General features: G+C 33.6%; 1 protein-coding gene across 2 annotated transcripts in view; it reads left to right on the forward strand.

Moving 5' to 3' along the window:
* The window catches only part of LOC106879676 (protein madd-4), a 227,380-nt gene that overhangs the window by 197,958 nt on the left and 3,809 nt on the right, over positions 1-25,613 (forward strand). The window contains exons 6-8 of one of the 2 annotated variants that reach the window (XM_089342285.1): positions 14,363-14,410; positions 19,887-20,088; positions 23,507-24,328. In XM_089342285.1, coding sequence (XP_089198411.1) covers positions 14,363-14,410; positions 19,887-20,088; positions 23,507-24,328 — 1,072 coding nt within the window. The remainder of the gene's footprint in view (positions 1-14,362; positions 14,411-19,886; positions 20,089-23,506; positions 24,329-25,613) is intronic. The other variant, XM_089342290.1, reaches the window with a different exon arrangement.

A 25,613-nucleotide genomic window follows, 5' to 3' on the forward strand; every position in this document is an offset into this window, starting at 1 on the left:
CAGTAGCATTCGTCCTGATCGGGGCTGCAACGATATGTTGGTAAATTGTCTTTAAGTTATATATATATATATATATATATATATATATATATATATATATATATATATATAAGAACTCTCATGAAGTTATACAAAGCCAATGGGAGATGGTAATTTTTAACCCCCTTAGCGATGAGTGGTTTTGAAGAAAATATAATTTAGCAGTGAAGAGCATTTGATTGCAACAGATGGTATCTATACCTAGAATATAAAATGTGTAACAGAAAGGCATTACAAAACGTGAGTGTATGTGTGTGTGCTGCATATATACTTGTATACACCCATATATAATGAATAGTAGTCAGGTAAACATGTAATACAAGTTTTCTTTGTATTTCGGGAGCTTCATCAGATTATGCTCTGCCATCTTAGAAAAGGGCATATTAGGTAGTGTGGTCCAGTGTAAACAATGCATGTGAAATACAGAGTAGTCGAGAGCCAATAATAAACTGATACCATTTTATTTCTTTTATTATTATTGCTCAATTAAGGCTGGCTAACTGGCAGAATAGTTAGCACACCTTACCAAATGCTTAGCGGCATTTCATCTGTCTTTACGTTCTGAGTTCTAACTCCATCACTCTGCCATTCATCCTTTCAGGGTCAATAAAATAAATACTTGTCACGCATTGAGGTCAATGTAATCGTCTTGCCCCTTCCCGCAAACCCCAGACCTTCTGTCTATAGCAGAAATGTTTACTCTTACTCAGTTAACATTTAATCAATTAGCTAATCGAGTGTCTGATTAACCATTTGGTCAAACCACCAGTCAGGACTTTTGATAAACGTGATTGATTGAGTGGCTGAGTTGCAAATCAAATACAAAATTATAATACAATATATACAGAAAAGCAAATAAACAAAAAGGACAACCCAATCGCATAAGGCAGAAAAGCGCACTTAGACCTGCTTTGGCCAAGCTGAAGCATGGAGGGCTCCGAACCCGATTGGCCACGATCCATCAGCTGTCAATATGCCTCTGGTGCAGTCTTTATCAAAATATCTAGGTGTTGCCTGGTACTTGTCCTCCATTTCCTTTTTGTCAGCACAGTGCTTAACTGGTGCTCATTTAATCTCGGCCATAGATTGATTATACTGTCGTCTGGCTTTCAGATAACTGTAAAAACCATGCAAAACAACGATGTGGTGCCACTACGTGATGGACGTCTGTTGTATATAAATGTCACACTATCACATTGCACGATGCTACACGAAAAACCACTGCTTGTTCTTGCTTGATTTTTTGTCTAGGGTCACTCATGCTTTTAATTTTCTCATTGTTTTCTCAACATTTTCCCACCCCATATCCAACTTCAACCGCAAAACGATAAGTAGTACCCCTGCTCATAGATTCTGACTGATTCCTGAGTAAAAGGTGGGATACATCTGCTTCGTAGTCGTCGTCGGTTCCTGATGGTGGAAGTATCGCAAACGCGACGAATTCTTTTGCTTTTACTTTGATTATTCTCAGAGCTGCCACGAGTCGTTCTCTAGAAACAGCGATAGCAACAACCGTAGTGATCACCCTCAGCAGTCGGCTTTTGTTGTCACTACCGCCCCTGATGTCTGTAGCTCACCGTTTTGTTTTGTCTTTATTTTCCTTCTTAACAGGAAGCTTTCAAGTAGCCTTTACTATCACATGTGCAGCAGTTGAGCTTTCTATACGCACCACCAGCCAGATTAACCTTCGTGCGCTATTCAAATGTTGTTTTAGTGCCAGAGGCCCTTGAAGTCCCCATCTGGCTGCATGGTCTTTCAGGTTCCTACTGCATTCATCATATGGTATTCTTAAGTGCTTATTGATAATGAGTGGGGTCCAACATCTGTGTCACTATGTCCAGTTGTGGCATAATATTTCTGAAACCAGCGTACTGTGAGCTGGAACATCACGTGCCTGTAGGCAAGCTGTACTTAAATCTTCACCTCATTCTTCACTTTAAAGCTCCGACACACGCTTTCATATGCCTTGTCCCCGACAGATAGAGTACACATGTTACCAGATATCAGCCAGGGCTCCTTCAAACTCGGTTTTCTTTCGAGGTGCAGAAGCATATCATCTTCCTCACAACGCTTAACTTGAAAAATTCACTGAGCAAGATTGTATTATCTTTAACAACATACTAACGTCTATTTCTTCTTTCCTGAACTGGCTTATATCAAGTCTCATCTGGTCTGCAACGCTTACAAATCCTAGGTTTTTCTGTTTTGTCGGTATTGTTCTTTTGTGTTACCTTTGAATTCATTAAATTTTTTTTATTTAAAGATACTTTGGAGGCATATATGTTTACCTGATTGAGGTTACTGCTTCCACAACTCTGGCGATCCTCTGTACCAGCCTATTCGAGGGAAGCCATCTTGCAACACGCGTAATATTGCAAACCGCTCCTTGTGAAAACGTGTGTGTAATTAGTATAAAATATATAAAGACAAACCTTTCCTCATCCACAGATAATGGGGTAGACTTTCAAATATTCCGAACCAGTTAGTGGTAAAAAGTGAATCCACGTTAAGTAAGCTATATACAATACTATTCTGAAACGATATTGTTTCCATTACTGATAAAGAATTTTTTACCCAACCTGCCAGTTATTTGCGATACCAGTGATTTCTTAATCACTATTTTTCTATATCAGTAGAAGCAAAATTTCCCTATGCGAGTGATTGGTAGTGGATTCTTATTACGGATTACGTGCAATGACATATAATGAAGATTGAGGAATTCCACCAACGTTGCAGGACAGTTTTCTCTGCTGTGTATATTTGGGAGCATTTTAGCACTAAACATCTATATGAGACACATTCTCAAGATGAATACTGCAGTTTTGCAGCTTTTGGTAGTACAGCCATGCTAAGTAAGATATACAAATCCTATTCTAAACAATTTCTGTTTTACAAACGATTATCCCAGAATGAAATAAAAAGCCATGTTCTATAAGGAGTACTTAGAAAAGTGATCATCCACAGCGAACCAAAGGAAAACAAAAACAATAATAACTAAAACGGTAACTACAATAACAATTGGGAGCTATAGAAAAAAAGCTGGAGATACATAAGAAAACACATTCCTTTACAAAAAACAAACAATAATAACAACTAGCCAGACAAACATAATAAGCAATACCTGTTTCTTGTTCCTCAGCACTAGCACACTTCTCTCTCTCTCTCTCTCTCTCTCTCTCTCTCTCTCTCTCTCTCTCTCTCTCTCTCTCTCTTGAATTAACGTGACAGAATCACACATTCGGTGTAAGCATAATAACTATTACTTTCTCCACACCTCTCATCGTTTATACTTTTTTTCTCCCTCTTTTCTCCCGCACTTTGCTTCTCTCTTCATATAACCACATGACAGCGTAACACATTCGGCCTTAGCATATTAATATATGGACTCTTATTAATTTTTGCACAAGGTCACTGTTTTTAGTGGAAAGGGCTGGTGATTACATCGACACCATTGCTCAACTCCTTATTTTATCGATCCTGAAAAGATGAAAAGTGAAGCCAATCTCGGGAAATTTGTATTCAGAACGCAAAGACGAATGAAATACCGTCAAGCATGTTACTCGTTTTGCTAACAATTCTGCCAGCTCGCCGTCTTATAATAATAATAATAATAATAATAATAATAATAATAATAATAATAATAATAATAATAATAACGATAATTTGTCACTACCCTTCTTGATCATTTCTAGGGCACCTACAACAACAGGGATGGTTTTGTTTTTTTATTACCACGTCCTAGATATCTTAATCTCAAGATTCTTATATTTCGACAGTTTTTCAAATTCCTTTGTCGTGGTGTTTCTATCAGAAAACACTGTCATATCAATTAACGGGCATGTTTTTTGTCTTAGTTCTTTGATAACGATGTCTGGTCGGTTATGACTTATTTGCCTGTCTGTATGTATTTCGTAATGCCATAGGATGGTAAAATTCTCTCACCCAGTGACTGATTCTGGATGGAGTTCATACCAGTTTTTAGGGTGCGGGATATCATAGTGACAGTGCACGCTCCAGTGTAAGTATCGGCCAACTCGATTATGCCTGGTTTATATTCTGGAGGGGCAAAGGCTGAACAAACAGCAAAATGTGGTCAATACTCTCCAGTTTCTCATTCCAGAGTATACACTTTGTGTCTACCTCACTGCGTATGACATTGGCTTGATAGGTCCGAGTGAAGAAACTCTGATCCTGTGCTGCTATGATAAATCCTTTTGTTTCAGCTTTCAAACTAGCTCTAAGTAGCCACTGATGAGTCTTTCTCATATCTATTTTTTTACCACTAAAAGATAAAAGGCAAATCGATCGCGGCGGAATTTGAACTCAGAACGTGATGACGAACGAAATACTGTTAAGCATTTTGCCCGGCGTGCTAATAATTCTGCCAGCTCGCTGCATTAATAATAATAATCCTTTCTACTGTAAGCACAAGGCCTGAAATGTGGGGGTAAGGGACTAGTCGATTACATCGACCCCAGTGTTTCACTGGTACTTAATTTATCGACCCCGAACGGATGAAAGCAAAGTCGACCTCGGCGGAATTTGAACTCAGAACGTAGCGACGGGCTAAATATCGCTATTCATTTTGCCCGGCGTGCTAACGGTTCTACCAGCTCGCCGTCTTGGCAATAGTAATAATAATAATAATAATAATAATAATAATAATAATAATAATAATAATAATAATAATAATAATAATAATAATAATAATAATAATAATAATAATAAGAAGAAGAAGAAGAAGAAGAAGAAGAAGAAGAAGAAGAAGAAGAAGAAGAAGAAGAAAAATTAAACGGTTGATAGTTGTAAGCAGGTGCAAAGATGTGTGTGTGTGTATATATATAAAAAACAGAACAAATCTATAGAAAATAGGCAAACATTAACTTTAACAAATATAAAGTAAATTCCCAGGAGTTTCTCATATTTTTTAATCTTATTGTTATTAATTCTGTTTCGTTACGCACACTTGCTTATAATAATTGAATATGTACGTATGGAAGTGTAACTGTCTGTCCGTCTGTCTGACTATCTATCTATCTATCTATCTCACTCTCTCTCACTCTCTCTCTCTTTCTCTCTCTCTCTCTCTCTCTCTCTCTCTCTCTCTCTCTCTATATATATATATATATATATATATATATATATATATATATATATATATATATATATATATCTGTCTATTCATAGATATGCACGCGTGTGTGTGTGTTCGTGTATGCTTCTGAATAAAAAATAAATGGGTAGAAGCAACAGTAAAAGTATATATGCATATACGCTATGAATATTCATATAAATATAGGCGTGTGTAGCTCTACAAATGTACGTATATGTGCGGATATATTCATTCACAATTTTCCACGGCCTGAATTAATATACACAGAAAGGAGACTAAGTTATGAGCTTCAAAAGTGACCTTGCACATTAATGCAGTGATATATTATGTGGAAAGCATACTTAACGTCCTTATCTTAATCAGAGAAGATGACAGCCATGACTTTTTCACAAGGGAAGCCTCTAAGACTGGCGGTGAAAAGTTGGTGGAACCACTGCTTAATAAATATACTACTGTACGAAGCAGCACATTAAGAGATCAAGATCGGAGACTTGAAGCTGAATTCTGAATACTTGAACAGAGTTGATCCCGTTAAAATATTCCTATTGTCATGCCACTGACGTGTAAATTCTACGGCCACATGACGATGGGAAGTATTCCAAACGAAACTTGACAAAGTAGTGTTGATTTGAAAGAAAGCGTTTGAACTTCGTGAGTGTTTTTATCGGAAATTGGACGTGGAGTCAAAAATAACCACATCGTAACTGAGTCACTTTAGTAATATTGGTTTGGTTTCAAATTTTGGCACACGGCCAGCAGTTTTGGAGAACGAGGTAAATTGATTACATCGGCCGCCAGTGCTCAACTGGTACTTATTTTATCGACCCTGAAAGGATGAAAGTCAAATTCAACTCCTGTGGCGTTTGAACTCAGAACCTAATGTCGGAAGAAATGCTGCTAAGCAATTTTTTGTTGCTTAACGATTCTGCCACCTCGCTGACTTAGTCAGTTTAGCCATATTGACAGTTATTAAAGTCTTACGTCGTACACCTACGATGTAAAACTTTACTGTTCCGAAAATACAAATGGACTTTAAAATGTCTCCTGCATTGTAAACGTTTTTCACGTCATAAATTTATGCATTTCTCATTGAAAAATTTTCTGACATGTATTGTTAAACGATATCTTATTATGCATGAAAGAATGAAATACTATTAATGTAATACTATTTTAGATATCAAAGACTGGGTAGTTTAAATTCATTGCTACAGTTTCCTTTGTTCTTTTTCGCTTTAGTTTTCAGTTTTCTTACAAAATATTTCTCCGGCAGTAGTTTTAAACTCATCTTTGCCAAATGCATGATTGTCTTGGTCAATAACTTCAGTTAAGATGTGGATTTTCTTAGGCTGAAGAATTGACACCAACATTGTAGTGGAAGTGTAAGATTGTTATATCATTTACTTATTGCATTGAGATCATAGAGTCACTTATCCATCTAAATGTCTCACTACATCCGTTAGTGTTTCATTCCAATTTTAATTTTTTCCTCATGAAAACGACCAATCCCCGACAACGCTTAATAGTTTCTGCTTACATGTCTCATACAGGATTTAGACGTGATAATCTAACTTTCGACCCTATTCTGAAGAGTTTTTGGATTTAGTATATTAATCGACAAATCTTCTGGACTTTAAAGGTCTACCATGAGAAATATTTTACTGTAATCTCTAACTTATGAAGTTTCAACGGTTGTTATGCTATAAAGTGTATATAATTACATGTTTTCTCTCCCGCAAACAAGGCCACCGGGTGGCTTCGGATAAAGGAGTAGACTTGTGGTTTGCTCCTACTGGTATGCGAACTGGAGCTTCATCCATCCTGGCTGTGTCAACTGGGAAATGGCGTTGAAAGACGCGAAAGCCCTTGAAATTCCAGAAACATCACTGATGTTGTTTCCCTGCGAGACGTATCTTGGAGCTATTAGGAGGCAATTCTAATAAACTTGAAGCTCTATCGTTAGAAGCATTTTATTCATAATCTCCACCTCAGGAGGTTTGTTATATTATTAAGTTCGCTCATTAGGCTGTCAATAAAATGCCAAGTATTGGATTGGGGCATTCATATAGTTCTAATTAACTGACGTTTAAATAAGGACTTCGTCAGAGAGATTTTCTGATTCTAAATACTCGCCAACATATAGCTCTTTCAGTATGCTGGCATGGAAGGCAACCGCCACAGGGATTATTTTGCAAATTGTAACACATTTATTTTGTAAGATACGCATAGATTCAATTTCTGTCAGTTTATTCATTGTTAATTACACTTAAATTGTTGTTTCTACAAAGTGTTCACAGTTTAATGCCGCTGTTTTAAAAAACATTTTGCTCATATATACATGTGTGTGCGTGTGTGTGTGTGTGTGTGTGTGTGTGTGTGTGTGTGTGTGTGTGTGTGTGTGTGTGTGCGTGTGCGTGCGTGTGTGTGTTTGAATGCGCTGCTCCATAATTAGAGCATAAGAAAAAAACTAAATAACAGACACATAGTCATATTTATATACTTGTCTCACAATAACACAGCTATATTCTAATCTGTAGTATTCGAATATCTATTAATATATGAAAAACCTTTGATGACAGCTAGACTTCTAGATTATGAAAACTACTAAATTTTTATACTCTTCCGAGATACCATACAGAAGAAAGACACGTAAAATCGACATAAACACAAAATTAATCGAACGTAACTTTATGCACAATAAGTTTATTGTCTTGCACTAGCATCTGGAGAACAATTCTATATTTTATTGAATATTTAAGAAAAAATTGCATTATGGATGCTTGCTTCGATTTCTTCGTCTTCCTTATGCGCTTGATCTTATAGAAGTTGATTACTCTTTGAACTTGTCTTCTGATTTGCATTTCTCTTTCTGCATTCAAATCGATATCCGTTATTTGCCACTTGCTTTCCCTCTTCAAATATTCAAGTTCTTTAATTAAGAATTTGTCTCGTTTACACCTCATCATCATCTGTTCCGTCTTGGGCAATCAACGTCATATATATGTATGTATGTATGTATTAGGTCCTAGTATGGTAAAAAGATACTGTATTTCCAATGCAACACTCGACCCGAGTTCTGGGCTATCAGCACTAGCGGATTCATGGCTAATACCGAAATTCTTCACATGTACAAAATCCTGGTTTCACGACGGTAAAACAGTTGCTGAGATTTAGAGAAGAGTAAAATATAATTCAAATTATAACAGAAATAAATTGAATGCTTACTGGTAACATATAATCTAATACAGCCTATGGCTTAGCTGGATTGCCGAAACTAATCCTGCACTAGGTTAACTTGGTCAGGAGATTTATTAGAAAATAGGCAGGACAGATAAGAGACCTGACAAAAGGCCTATGAATCTTGCATAAGGTAATGGTAAAAGGGTTATTTAGCAATACCTACGTTTCGAAGGGTACTAAGTTGGAAAGTTTCCAGAAGAATACTTCATAGGAATTTGCGTCCTTTGGCTCATGCTAGAAAAAAAAGAAGTAAACCTGTTCAAAAATCTCAACCATAGCAGCAGGTGCGTTTAACGTTACATTGTGGTTGCATGCGTTATTTTGCATACTCCTGTCTAGAAATACAATCTGTGTAGGCGTTTGTTAAGTATGAGTGGACAACCTTCAGCAAAAAGGAAACTCACTTTTGACATAGACAGCTACGATCTATATGGGCTCCGCATCCCACCCTGTCAGTGCATGTACCCGTTATATCTGGCAAGTAGTACACTATGCACCAGTTCAGGTTACCCAATTGGTAGGAGAGAGTCGGGTACACGCTTCGCAGCCCTACGTCCTCCACTTAAACGTTTTCTGCGGATTGTTCACTTACAACCCTTTCTTTTTTCTTCTCAATGTCATGGTGACTGGAACAGTCAAAGTATAATGCTGGTTACTCCAAGTGCGTGCTTTATAAACACGTAACTGGTGCTGTTGAGAAGATCGTTCACCGCTCTTGATGAGCGAATCCATCAAACATACACAAACATATATTACATACACACACACACACGCACACTCGCACACACACACACATATATATGCATGTATATATTTGTGTAGTTGCGTGTGTAATTATTTGTCTATGTGAGTGAAGTGTACAATGGAACATACCTCTGTGTGTATGTGTGTGTATGTGTGTGTGTGTACATACATATATATACAACTTTGTATATAAATATGTATCTTCAAAGTATACATTTCTGCCTACAGTGAAGTGCAAATATGTATATATATCCACATATGCTACTACTATTCCCAGAATATAATTGCTGAATCCGTATCTAACGTCGCTTAAAATGTTGACATTTAAGGACATTTAACTCAAATTCTGCTAGTCAATTTACAAAATGTTCCAGCTTAGGGACACACCAAATATATGGCAATGTTTTCAAAAGAACTTTTCTTTCATGAAATATCACATTGTTTCCTAAACGTTTGTTATATGTAAAAGAGGCACTTGATATTAATATGAAGACTAAGTTGCATTTTTACAAGACTTTTGTCGCTATTGTTTTATTTTATGTACGTTTAAATGTTGAAATGTTTAAAAAGTATTATTTATTTGTCTCTTTATATATTAAATGAAATTGTTTTGAAATGCGTTACTGTTTGGATATATATATTTTGACATATAACTTTCATATTGTATTTCGTTCATTTGTTTAAACCAATTTTAATCCTATTTCTCTTTTGAGAAGTATTTTTCAATGTGTTCAACATGGTGTTTACTATATTTGTAACAGAGCTCATTGGTGATAATTGTCTAAAATATATTCTTGAAATATCATTTTAAACACCTAGCCACTTTTCTAAGTTCTATTCCCTCAACATCCTCAGAAAAAGCAGGCTAGTGGTTCTCGACTTAATTTTCACATCGTAACTTTAATAGTGGATGTATACGCGTGCACTCGCGCACACACATGCAACAAACAGAAGCATATATATATATATATATATATATATATATATATGTGTGTGTGTGTGTGTGTGTGTGTGTGTGTGTGTGTGTGTGTACGTGCGTGTGTGCGTGCGTGTGTGTGTGTGTGTGTGCGCGCGCATATATATATATATATATATATATATACGCACACACACACACATATATATATGTATATATATATATATATATATATATATATATATAAAAGGAAAATAAGACAAGGTAGAAACTGCTAAAATAATTTTATCATGAAATACATTTAGTAACGGTTAGTACCGGTTTCTGTCTTTTCGACTTTTTCATCTAAGAGTAGAACGAAGGTGGATATTAAGAATAAAACTATTTACTTGAAGAAAAAAAATATAATGAAAAGTTTTGTAAATATTTCCATAATCTTCAAATAGGTAGGACATTTTCCTTTTTTCTTTCTCTCTTCCTCTCTTTTCTTTTGTGAAGGCTCGTAAGGTACGTAGTCGCAGATCTGAAAAATTGTATTTATGGGTGCAGAGATATACTTGGTTCTGAAGTTTGAATGCTTCCACCACAGATGTCACTACCTTAGGGATCTTAGAACAATAGCCACAGAAATATTAAAGACGATAGATATATTAAGAACAATCGCTTTCCACGAATTTATTTAGAACAGTTCCTACTACTACTGCTGCTACAACCACAGCAGGTTACTTTGAAGCCACTTGACCATTAAAGTAAATTCCACGGAGGGCTTCTACTACTGGATAATACTACTCCTGTCTTCTTCATCTTCTTCTTCTTCTTTTTCTTCTTCTTCTTCTTCTTCTTTTTCTTCTTCTTCTTCTTCTTCTTCTTCTTCTTCTTCTTCTTCTTCTTCTTCTTCTTCTTCTACCCCTTCCCCTCCTTTTTCGCCTTCGCCTTCTTCAGCTGCTGCTGCTCAAACCATCAAACTTCAATACCAAATATCTCCCTGCACCCACAAATACAGTTTTTCAGATCTGCTACTACCTACCTTACGAGCCTTCACAAAAGCAGAGAGATAGATAGATAGAGAGAGAGAGAGAGGGGGAGAGAGAGAGAGAGAGAGAGAGAGTGAGAGAGAGAGAGAGAGAAAGAGAGAAAGAAAGAAAAGAGAAAAATGTCTTACCTCTTTGTGGACTATGGAAATATTTACAAAACATTTCAATTAATTTTATCTTCGATTTAATAGTTCTTCTTAATATCCACCTTTGTTTTAATCTTAGTTGAAAAAATTGAAAAGAGAGAAACCGGTACTAACCGTTACAAAATGTAATTTCACGATAAAATTATTTTAGCATTTTCTACCTTTGTAGAAATATATATCAACTCGTGTGTCACTATTCAATATTATATATATATATATATATATATATATATATATATATATATATATATATATATATATATATATATATATATATATATATATATATATATATATATATATATACATATATCTATATTTATATATGCATATATATATATATATGTTTGTATATGTATATATATATATATATATATATATATATATATATATGTATATATGTATATATATATGTATATATATGTGTATGTATATATATATATATTTATATATGTATGTGTGTATGTGTCTGTGTGCATCTGTGTGTGTGTGTGTGTGTGTGTGTGTGTGCGTGTGTGTGTGCGTGTTTTATTTCAAATCTGTGATCTGAATGACACAAATCTCTGATTATAAAATCATAAAAATGTAGACATCAGTAGTTTTTCCCCTTAACTTCACAACCATGAGAAACCATGTTTTGTTTTATGTTTGCCATCGAATAACCAGTCTTTAATTTCCCATGTCATTATTTCTAATTTCGGCTGGGTTAATTTAATACCAAATCGAGTGGATGGCTATATTCGCAATCTTAAAACCCAATATCATTTCTCCAAATAATCTTATCCCATTTCCCTCTCTATTTGTACTCTATGAAATTCATCTAAGTTTTAATCAGACTAGTTTTTTGAGAATAATTATATTATGCCCTAAGTATATTTTTTGTCTTCCTGGTTTGAATTTTCATTCATAACCCGTGTTAAATCTCTAATATAATACATGAGGGCATGTGCTAGTATTGAATTAGAAGTAGCCAATACATCGTGATGCTTCTAGAACGTCATTTTCATTAATTCCATGATTGTTTTATTCTTTCAAGTTTAATTTAAATGCAAACAGACGATTATTTTTATTTCAGAGAAACATTAAAAAATTTCCATTATCAGTAGTTTACTGTTATTTTAATTATCAATCATTTAAATCAATTAATTTTTCATCTCATGATGCACACCTGCACTATATTACGATATACTGTCAATACTATAAATTTATACAAAGGAATAAGTTTACCCTATTTCCCAGTTACATTATGATTTTATATTAGCAAAATCAATTGTTTAGAAACACTAAGGTAATTCCTGTCATCTCTCTCCACACCAAACTTATCTCTCTTTATTCAAATCTTAGGTGTAGGGTACAGTTGGCATGCAACACAGTTATATTAATGCTTGAAATTTTACATTCAAAATATTGTTATATATGAAACGGTTGCATGAGGTAACTGGGAAGATAGACTAATAACCTCCAAAGGAATGGACAGAAATAAAGTAAAATAAGACTGTGAAGGGTGATGAGGAAATGAAAGCAAAATTATAGAATATATGTGTGTATGTTGTAGAAAGAGAAACATATAGAACGATAAAAATTAATAGGAAGTTCTGTTGATAATTTATTAAGGCGGAAGAAGGTAAGGCCAAAGAAATATAAAAGTGTTTGATTTGTTTGATGCAAAATCAAAAATATATAACCTAAGATAAGAATTTTGAAATAGAATCATGAGTTCTTATATTCAATAGGAATGTTGGCGGGTTGGTCATAAGAAGCAGTACTTCCTTCAAATTATAATGGTCAATCCTAGATGTTATCAAAATGAATGTACCCATGATCAGTCCAACGCAGTATATCACGCTCTGCAATAAACACATTGATTCAGAGTCGAGTTTCCTGTTTTTTTAGTTTGCTTTTTTTTTATGTTTTCCGTACATTAATTGCAAAATGTCAACAAAGACACAGTCTACTCCTGGAGGATTCGCACTCTCTATGTAACGTGAGTAACTGGGGAATTTGTCCGTTATCAAGTCTTTTAATCCACCACACCTGAAATATTAAACTAAATATACATTTAATATAAGGTCTAACGCCATCTTGATACTCTGAAATATCTCAAATATACATCTTTAAGATGATTGTCTTACTCCAGTTGAACAAATAATATTTTAATGAATTTTCTTTGCATACATTTTCTATGCAATTATTTAACTTCGCAGATATATGGTCCTCAATATTTAATGAAAATTTCATCTCTTTCAGCTTACATACCTTGTTTTATTTTACTAAATTTTCTTGTAGCATTGTTTACAAGTGACGTTTCAATTTCTGAATTATCTATTGTTTTTTCTACTCATGGAATTCATGTTATTGTATTGTGTTATATATTTATGTTATTGTAATTGTTGTTTATTATATTGTAAATGTACTTAATACATATGTGTGTTGTCATCTTGTAATAATTGTTATTTTGTACGTTTTGTGGTTTTGCCTCCCGCGCTATTATTGCTATTTGACACCCGCGACCCCTTTGCTTATTGATCATTAAAAAAAAAAAAAACATTGCAGAAAAGCTAAATATGCAACAACTGACCCACAAATAGTAATAATTATTATACCAAACACAACCACAGAACACAAACACACACACGCACGCACATACTCGCGCGCGCGCGTACATACGTACATTCACACACATTCACTTAACATATACATAAACTCATACATGCAAATGCTAGCAAGCTTCAAATGACAAGATGATTTAGATAACTATTCATGTAATTTCATATGTAATATGCACATGTAAATATATATAAAATATCAAAATATTTATTTGTGATACTATATACATACAAATACATTGATACACAAACACACATGTACGTAAACACACATACACCTACGAATATATGGCCATCATATTTTGTGAGCAACACATATTTACATGCATGGAGTATAAGAATTCGGATGTGCATGTATCACTACAGGTAATTATGTAAATATGCGTCAAAGCATATTGATAGCGAGTTAAGCAAAAACTAAGCAATTCCAAAGATGCGTGCACACTTGCGTCTTAAGTTTATACATATATACAATGGACTATACAGATGTTGCTAAAATTTGTATCGCGCTTGTTTGTATTTTTCAGAAATAACCAAGGTCCACTGTCTCGAGTGGACAGGCAACCATCAAGAGAGTATGTGTGTCTCTTTATTGTGACTAAATTCATACTTCTGTTTTGTCATGTCATGATAAAATAGGGCTTCCTAACAACCATGTCCCTTGCAAAAAGCTAAAGGAATACGTCTACTCTTTGAAACGACAATTTCCATCTGCTTCGCGCTTAACATTGCATGTTATAATAAGTTGAAGGAAAGACTGCAATTGAAGTAAAGCATAATTGTTAATACTAAGTATAACAGATTATTCTTGAACTTTTAACTAAATGGTTCTGTTATTTACAAACAAAATCCTTTTCTTTTCAACACAACTATATTTCAAAGTGTAACACTAATTCTCCTTTCAAATGTAACACAGAAATTATTGTTTATGTCATGAATGTAAATAACACTATTCCTATCTTTCTACAATACTTCAATCCTAACCTTTTTTTTTAATATAATTATTCAATATATCGTTCAAAGCATAACATTTCTTACTTATTTTCTCTTTACGTATAACAAATATGCCTTCTTGAGATTATCATTAATATATTTGTTTAAATGATAAATAACATAACCTTTTTAATGTGATGTGTCATGTAATATATATTTTAAGATATATCGATAATTTGCTTATTGGTTCAACACGAAATTTCTACTTTTCTGTATGAGAAAATTATTTATACATAACCCTATCATTAATCGTTAAAAGCGATAATTCCATTTCTCACACTTTCTTGTTTTTTTTTAATTCAAATTTAAATATAAAATAGATGTAGACTAATGTATCATCGAATAATTTATTGATAAGAAATTACCACACATCATCACTTCCTTAACTGCGGCTTTAATAATTTCATTCATTTCCTTACCTTGTCATGGACAGTTCATTTGTCTCTTGTAAATTGTCACGTAAATCATACAGATTCAGTTGAATTATAAAGTTAGAAATAAACAATCGTTGATCATGTTAAATTCCATTAAACAACTGTTTCGGAAGGACTGAATAGTTTAATAAGATGATAATGTTAATAATCACATAAATAATCGCATTGTCTGTATTATTTACCCTTGAGTTTAGCCAAAATTAATTTCATTAAAAAGTAGTTGAAAATTTTCAAAAAGTAGGGATTATGTTAGAAGGTAGCCCAAAACCAAAACCTTGGTTGTAAATTAAGAATATATAAAAGAGGAATTGCTTTTTCATCGGTTCTAAGATAATTAGTTGATTATATGATATTCAGTAGGATTCTTACCTTTAAATATTAACAAGCTCAAGTATCATGCCGCCATGAAAAGTAGCTCAATCAACAACGTGCAGCCCAAACTGCCAATCAACCTTGTCGATCAACAGTTTGACAGTGAAAGCAGATATAGAAGAATAAATAGAATTTCGGTGTGAAATGTCAAACTTTTCCTAAGTGATTGACGTCCAGAATAATATCACGAATAATTATGCAATATCTGCAAGTTTGTAAGAGATAAGACTCAAATCTTTATGATTTATTTTATTCAATCACTGCAAAAAGAGAATTCGCAATGCAACCTTTTTCGAGACTTTTGAATATCTATTAATGATTTCTGGCATGGACACAAGTCTGCAAATTTTGACAGAGAATTATAGTTGGGCTTAGAGCATGTCATATATTTTATTTTATTGACTTCAGAATGATAAGTAGCAAAGTTAATTTCGGCTAGATTTAATCACAGAACTTAAAAGAATGTAACGAAATACTGAGAAGAACTTTGTCGTCTCTCTTTTTACAGACTCTTAAAGATCAGTCTTCGGGTTAACCTTCTTCGTGATTAACAGAAAAAGTGATTAACAGTCTATAATCATCTAAAGTCTTTCGAGTGGCTTACAATAATGCAAATAAGAAATCTAATTTCACTTCTCGCAAAATTACTGGGAAAGTATCTACGATTGTTCACGTTTTAGACATATTTTTATTAGACACAATGAAGTAACAATTAGAGACAATTTAAGACAGTCGGTGGTTTCAAGCGTATCAATTTTCAGTCTCAAGTTGGCTTCTTACTAATGTTTGATATATTACATAGAAATTTTTAGAAATTAATTTACTCATAATATATTTTCATACTGTAAAGTTAGTACACGTATATTATTTTTACGTTACAGAGATAGAGCACAAATGATTTCCATCTAATGAATTTAATGCTTCATTTTCCAAATTACATCCTTTATCAATTTTATTGCTTTTCTTCACTTGTTGAATTTTCTTTCCTTCTCCTTTTCTTTTCTTTCTTCACAGCGGTTTTCGATCAGTCATCTGAATTTCATAATAGCTATACTGAATTGCCTATTTCACGGCTATTTATATCTGCTATACCAAATACACACACACACCTTTATACATAACCTTCTATTCCATATATATATATATACTCGGTAATAGCTATTCCTTCATTTCTAAGTATTTTTCTTCTTTCCGTTTCTTCTATGACATGTTGGTGTTTCTGGCGACTAGGAAGTCCAACTTTTATATATATATATATATATATATATATATATATATATATATATATATATATATATACATACATCACATTACATTACATTGCGCGTAAACACACACACCACACGTATATAATGATCTCATTTAAATACACTAATGCTAGACACATTTCACGCTTTCTTCTATTGGTAAATGTCTTTACTAACATTGTATCATATTCCAGCTGCTCTAGCACCAAAATGATGCTAAGCTTGAAGCATTAACTGTTTTGTTCTTTAATACCTCAGTATTGTTGTTATGGACATCGTCAACATTTGTTTTATGTTAATGTTACTGTTAATGTTGTTGTTGTTGTTGTTACTGTTTCATTATCTGCTCTCAACCTTGTTTGCAGCATTAACTTAATGGAATCATGCAACTATTATTTGGTATACACAGTTGCTCATACAATGTGAATTATATTCATTGTTATATGAGACAAATATGAACAAATAGGCATGAAATGTTGATATCCCTAAATAACTATTACGTATAAAACTCTGAGTATCAAATGGCTCAAAACAGATATAGTCACGAAATAAGAGTATGAAAGTAATGATACTAACTGTTTTATGTTTATATAGACATGTACAGATGAACGTTTATACTTAAATACATATACACGTAGAGATGGGTATCTGTACTTAAATACTTATGTGTATACATATTTAAAATTGTATATGCAAAATATATGAGTTTATAGTAAGTTCATGTGTACTGTTTATTCTCAATATCTCTCTATACGCTAGTCTTTTAATAAGATTAGACACCATCGATGCACGTAATCAGTATGCATATGCATAAACGTCGAAATACCTTCTCAAAAAAACACATTATTATTAATATATTTTGTACATGCACGAATATGTTAATACTTACCCGCATTGTGTATAAATATATGGATACAAACATGCAATTGTATGTAAATGTCATTGCTTAACCTTTATTATGATTAGTGTTAATTTTACAAGTTAATTGTTATCAATTATTTCATAGATATCAAAATATGAGATGTAGAATACAAATGTAATAGTTTACATTTTTACCGTTTGTATTCTTTTCCTTTTTTGATGAGGTCATAATTATTATTGTGAATATAAATAAATTTTAGTTGAGTGTTCATTCCAGCTTAGCATTTTCCAAATTACCTTTGAACCATTGCCACGAATGCCATAGAGTAAGATGATGTTGTCAAACATAATATAGGCTACCGTTCGAATTCATTGAGGTATTTAAAAATGTTTATGAAGGAAAAACTTTTGCTTGGTTGTTTTTCATTCTCTTTAATATGTGGCAAGAATCAACTAATACAGAACCGTTCCTGTAAGTAACAAAATATTCTAGACACAAGTATCATTCCGCAATTGAAAAGGCAACTTTTCTCGCCTTTTTCCTTTTTTACAATTCATCATCTTTTTAGAAGCAAATATTGCATATAGCCAGCTTATAAAATATATAGAGTCAGATCTCTTATCTAATGCTTACAGTTTCAGTTATTATCTCTCTAGTTAATATATTTGCTTCAATTTCCGAAGTGGTCCACGTAAGAGAGACTACGATATATTGCTACAGCATCCCTTTGAAACAGTACTCGCAAACATTACTCTTAGATGCTTTATAGTTACTGCTGAATTTCCTTGCTACTAGTTCTTTGTACAGCGTATAGATTTCTAGAGTGCATGATATATAGTAACTCTCTGATAATCAGGTCTCGGTCAATTACAATACTTCATTGGTGATTGACTCTGTTGGTAAAACTTTTGGAGCTGAAGAGTCCGGTCCTCTTAAATAAATATTCATTGTGTGGATATAACAAGGTCAGTGGTAAGTAAATTGTTAGATTTTTTTACGAGGTCACAACTTATTCTAAACTTACATCACACCACCGTATAACAAAATCAGTTACGTGAAATAAAATATAAATCTCAGTTAATTTTAATGTAGGCGATTCACTAAAAATGTTTTCATGAACTACAGCTGTATCGAGCTGTCGTATATCTTTAGTTTATTGTATATTTTCAGCTCCATATAAGTAACAAACGAAGACTGAAATATTGATTATTAACTACATACGTCATTTTATATAATTGACTTTAATTACACCAATTCCAAGTCACAGAAATACACATGGCCTTTACTCTATTTGTATGTACCGAACCTTTGCCAAGAAATGATAAAAGTTATTCATTCTAGGAAATGAAAAAAATAACAATTCTTATGCAGATTTCCTATTCGAATTCTGTAAAGTCAACAAATATAAGGGGAGGGGGAAATATATAATATAAATATTGACATGAGAAATTAAAAGTAATTCGTACTAGAATCGATGCTCAACTCTGTTGCTCCGAGCAAGTCGAACGTCAATTCCCAGCGGTTAACTATCAATTGCTTTATGGAATATTCCACTTTCTCTATCTCTCAATGAGTCCTGCCAAGTTGCCAATTAAGTGGTAATCTAGCGATTTGTAATAAATAGATTCGATCCGTTTTACCACCCCCAACGCACAATCTACACACACACACACACACACACACACACACACACACACACACACACACACACACACACACACACACACACTCGTTTATTTGCATTATAAAGAAAGCTGAGTTTTAAAAGATACTTATTCGAAAATTGAATAATAGTTGCATTGTAAAACGTAAAGTATCTCCATAAAGTTAACTGATTTTCACTGAACAAAATCAGTTTCGTGTTTTGTGTACTTGAGCGAAGCGTCACGTGTTTAGCGTATAATTTTCTCCAATATAAGCAAGGGCTAACGTTTCATCTTATTTTTATTTATATGTGAAGTTTCAAAATGCTTCGTTCTCTCCCTCTCTCTCTGTGTATATGTATGTGTATGTATGTGTGTATATATGTATGTGTGTGTGTGTATATATATATATATATATATATATATATATATATATATAACATAATCACACTTCCATACAAAACGAACAAATTTTTTCAAAATCTTCTCACTATTTCTAGATGGAAAATTGGTAAGTTCGGTCCGTGCACTTCGGAATGCGGCGGAGGGATGCAATATCGACGTGTCGAGTGTGTTCAGGGAAATCAAGAAATCAGCAGAGTCGTCGACAATAATCTATGTCCCTTACCACATCCAGCCAGTGAGCAGACGTGCAACAATCATAAGTGTGGATCTTTGTGGTCCGTTGGTCTCTGGAGCCCAGTAAGTCGTTTATATATTCGTGTAGTTTTTATTTATTTATTACATTTCGTATCTATTTTTCTTTTGTTTTATTGTTTGTGATACAGTAATACTAGAGATACAGTAAGACTAGAGCGAATATCTTTTAAATAATTCTTACATTATTTACTGCTTCTGTAAAATGAAATAAAATGAGGATGATTCAAAAATTATTTTGGCACGAGACCAGCAAGTTCGGAGTAAGTCGATTAAATCGACTCCAGCACTGAACTGGTACTTATTTTATCGACCCTACAATAATGAAAGACAAATTCCACCACAGTGGAATTTGAACTCAGAACGTAAAGACGTACGAAATGCCGGTAAGCATATTGCCCGGCATGCTAATGATTGCGATTATTTACACATAATATCTACTACTTTCACGCAGACGAAGTACTACCACCACTACTACTACTACTACTACTACTACTATTGCTGCTGCTGCTGCTGTTGCTGCTGCTGCTGCTGCTGACCGACGTTTTACACCTTTGCGGTTGTAATTTCTATGGGCTAAATAATATTTACTGGTCTCCACTTTAAGTATGGTGACCTATACGTAATTTTATGTTGTTTAATTTTAACTGTACTACATAGAATCACGCAAACTTGTGTGTATGTAAATATATATGTGTGTGTGTGTGTGTCTGTGTTTATGTGTATATATGTATATAATGTGTATACATATATATGTGCGTGCGTGTATATATATATATATATATATATATATATATATATATATATATATATATATATATATATATATATATACATATATATAATGTGTATATGCGTACATGTGTGTACATGTATATATATATATTTGTGTATGTATGTGAAGGCACATGGACCAGTGGTTAGGGTGTTGCCCTCACAATCACTGGATTCCAGTTTCCATTCCCCGACAGAACGACGCATTGTATTCTTTAGCAAAACACTGCGTTTCACGTTGCTCCGCGGGTGGGAGAGTGACAGAATCGTGCTGCATCGGCAGAAGTGATTCACGGTGTATCTGTCGGCTCTCAACGTTCTGAGTTCAAATCCCAACTGCCGGGATAAAACAGCGAGAAACACTCTAGTATTCATCCCAAGTCTAATCACGGTCTCCAAATTCCCAATAATCTACTTAAAAACGGCAGAGAAGTGTACAGGTACGAGTCCTCCCAGATAGTGCAGAGAATGCAGGGTATAGTTCATATGCACAGGACCTGCCCATGGGCAGACCACTACTAGACACTAGATATGCACACACACACACACACACACACACACACACGCATATATATATATATATATATATATATATATATATATATATATATATATATATATATCCCTTTAAGTTCGGTTATCGCCCGAAGAAATGAACGCATGAATATGATCCACCTGATGTTCATGAATACTACGGACTGTACTATAATCATCTCGGGAATACTGACTATAATCGTAAGATACATGTGATTTATGGAAAAGCGCGAAGCGATGCATTAAAATATTTATAAATTCCATCCATAGATTATATATATATATATATATATATATATATATATATATATATATATATATATATATATATATACACGATATGCTGCTCCACAAGATTATGCTACATCGTTTCCATTATTCAACTGTATATGCCTCACATGATTCACCAGATTAGTCGACAGCTTGTTTAGCCAAGCTTTTTTTTTTTTGCCATCAGTGTGCTATATTATGAAATAAAATCTATTAAGAACATTTGTGAGCAGCCGTAAACTTCACAAATATATTTCGTAAGCAGAAAGTATAATAAGTTTCCAGTCATTAATGAAAGTAGGACAGGATGTGATTATATTCCTCTTTCACGATCTATTTCTTCTCATAAATATACATATTTAAGTCACTTAATGACTAGAGAAGGAATGCTGTCGATCTTTGAGGAATTTTGGAGTTGTGAAGGAGTTAGAAATATGATCAGGTTCTAAAAGGCTTTTATCCATTCTATCACAGAAAAGGAAAACAAGTAACAAATTCTTTAAGTATTACCATATCTACCATTTACTGTTCAGAAAATCTTAATGAAGCCTGCCATTGTAAGATTGTTAAACATTGTTATTTATTTAGAGTCCACATAGCAAATTAGTCTTCAGGTTCGTTCAAATATAAAACGATAATTTTCGATTCACTTTTACTGAAATCAAAATCTATTCCCTCTATAGCATAACAACAGAACAATCTTTTGTTAGGAAGAACGGTCATCATGAACATTATCGTTGTCGTAATCATCGTCATCATTTGACAGTTGTTTACCATTTGATACAAGATATTTATCATAAAGTAATTATAAATGGTAACTTTAATAATTATGTACGATTAGTATAGTATTTACTTCAATAAATACGTTGCTAAGTTGCTACATCTTTTGATAATGCCATGTCATTTTAAGACTGTGTGAACACACACACACACATACAATGAGTTTTTCTCATTGCTATATGAAACTCAGAGAACTTAGTTTATTCTGGAGCATACTGGACAATTCGGGTGAAATACTAGCTTCCAGATTAAAGAAGCACTAATATAAAGATCATTGCATTCGCTTTACCTGTGTTATACAGGGCTACATTATTCTGTTTCCTTCCGTTTTTCAAGAGAGTAAAGGTAATGGTAAAGGTACACTGTAATTTGAGTGATATTCAGTTACTATTTTTAGCATATCTGTAGACCACATTGAGACTCCTTCAGTGTTTTGTATAAAGATACTTGCAACAGTTTGTTATTAGCAAGAATTTCTTGATAAATTTGAACACCCTTAAATGTTGTAGGGAAAAGTATACTTTGAGTTCAAGCATATTCTTTTCTGAAGAAAATTGAACTAAGAAATTTACCTCTGTACTACAGTGCCCCATGCATTTTTTGAATAGTTATTTCTTCCAATGAGGCAAAAAGTTTTTTAAAAAGTGAAATAGGAATTTGTGCTAGTAATGCATTTCCTACGGACATCAAAGGTGTAATTATAAGATACAGTCCTAAAGCAAAGGTCGCGACGATACTACAAACTCGGCTTACAGAGACTTTAGCATTGCTTACATTGTTCGCCACCTTATTTAACAATTGGAAATATTGTAGACGAGTAATTCAATATGAGATTTGAATCCATAATCTTTCAAAAAATCTTTTAAATATTTTATTCATATTTAAAACTCAACTACTTAGATATGTAGTATAATAGTTTTTTTTATAAATATATAGCCTACATTGAATTGATTTGAATAAGTATGGATAAATGCATTTCTTTTAAATGTGACGAAATGAAAACATTTATTTATTGTATATGTATAGCTTTAAATGTATTTTTCTTGTTTTTGCAATTTATAGGTAATTTAATATATCTTTTTCTTTCTCATTTTTCAATTCTTAGTGTTCTGCAAGTTGCGGTCCAGGACAAATGAAACGAAGTGTGGTATGCACAACTAAATTGTCAGATGGTCGTCATTTACCTATAAAGGAACATATGTGTAGATCGAACAAACCAGAAACTACAAAACCTTGTTATACGAAGGCGTGCAAAGTTGATGCTAAATATATTCCCTTAATTCGCTCAGAAAATCTTACCTTTATTCAATTAAAGCAAGTTCCATCTATAAACGTAAGAGTCGGATCGAACGCTATCATTATTCCAAAGACGCGAGTTACAATAAGATGTCCAGTAAAAAACTTCCCACCACATATAGTTAACTGGAAAAAGAACGACTATATTTTACCATTATATGGTCGTGTACGTAAATCTATGAAAGGAGCTTTGAAAATTCGTTATGCGATAGCAGAAAGAGATGCAGGAATTTACACATGTTTTGCAGGTTCTCTACAAGCCAACTCTTCAATTCAGTTCCAGACGTTGAAGAAAGCTCAAAAAATCGCTTCAGCTTTTAACTCCGCCGATGACGATTTACAGACCAATGTGAAGAAAAATTACAAAATGTCTCCTGGAATCATAGCTGATGCGAGTGGAACTCGGCGCAAAAAAGTTCAGTTTTTGACCAAAAAATGGTCTCCTTGTACCGTTTCATGTGGCTCTGGTACACAGATGAGAGAGGTGGACTGTGCAATAAAAACTGATAGTTATTTAAAGTTGTACCCAGATTCGGAATGTTTGAGAGCTGGTTTACAGAAACCTGGAACGGTTCAAAAATGTGTAGAAATGCATCAATGTCCAACATGGAGAATTGATAAATGGACAAATGTGAGTAAATTTTTAAACACATTTTTCATCTTATTAATTGCTATGTCAATCCTTCTTTTCTTTGTTTCAGTTTTTCTTGTGTGAAATTACAAATATGCATTGTCTCCTGTTCTGATTCACAAACGAATCACAATTACTTTTCAGTATTTTAGTTCATTGTCTAAGTTCATTAAATTCATTTTTGCCATGAAAAACACATGGTACAACAGCAGTTTCATGCCTCAGTAAACCGTAACAGCAAAACAAATCAAACTTCTGGCCCATTGACGTAATTCTCGTTCGCTCGGTCTTTCCATCGTAACTACAGTGGCTTCTGCTTCTCGAAGTTAGTTGGTCTCATGTCAGCTCCACTCAAGCATTCCCAACTTATTCGTTTTGCCTTTTCCGGCCAGTGATATCGTGTCCGGTACCATCCAATTACCTGTGCTAATCTCTAAGCTAATTCAACCACCCCAGAACATTGGCTGTTTGGAATTTCCTCGTTCCTGTTTATTCAACAGCTGTGGGTTTTCAAGAAGAATGTTCACTACACCGATTTCTTCCCATCTGGTTGAGCTTGAAAAGAACATAGTAACAATTTCTTCCTCTTAAACAAAAGAATAAAAGCATCTAGGCAAACTTCAACCCCAACACTGATATTTCGGTTGTAAAGATTTCTACCATGGTGGCAACTCAGAAACATTTGTCTCACATTACACTTATTCGCAATCATTGTATTGCATTTATGAAGACTCGCTACCTCATCCACGCCGTCTTTGAATATCTTTCATTTGTGAAGATTTTAAAGACAAGCTGCTGTGTATATTAAACCATATTCATTAATATATAACTGAAGTCAATAAATATATTGGTAAACAAAAATTCATTAATAACCTTCAATCCAAACAGCTCAGATCGGGTAGGATTTACTTGTGAATTCTAACTGTAAGCAATTCACTTTACCTTGGCTATCAGAATTTAAGTCTTCAATGGGTAATACTCATATGCGTAACATAAAATCTCTCCATGAAAAAAAAATTGCTCTTGGTTTGAATTCGGTTTGCCTTTCAGTCATCAGAACTCGGCGGAATCGGTATCTGAAACATACTAAGATCGATTGAGTAGGGATTAGCCCTACTCGATATAATTGAACCCGCGCATAGCGCTAGGTAGGTAGTAGCTACATATTTTTTAGGCTGGTTTACTTTTTGGCTGTGTATTTTACTTTCTCAGAATTATGATATAAAACGAATCGAGAAACCGATGCAACTATTAGATGTTTGTATTCTACGAAAGCCGTTAAGAA

The sequence above is a fragment of the Octopus bimaculoides genome, chromosome 2 (assembly GCF_046866305.1).
Source record: "Octopus bimaculoides isolate indiv1 chromosome 2, ASM4686630v1, whole genome shotgun sequence".
Classification (NCBI taxonomy): domain Eukaryota; kingdom Metazoa; phylum Mollusca; class Cephalopoda; order Octopoda; family Octopodidae; genus Octopus; species Octopus bimaculoides.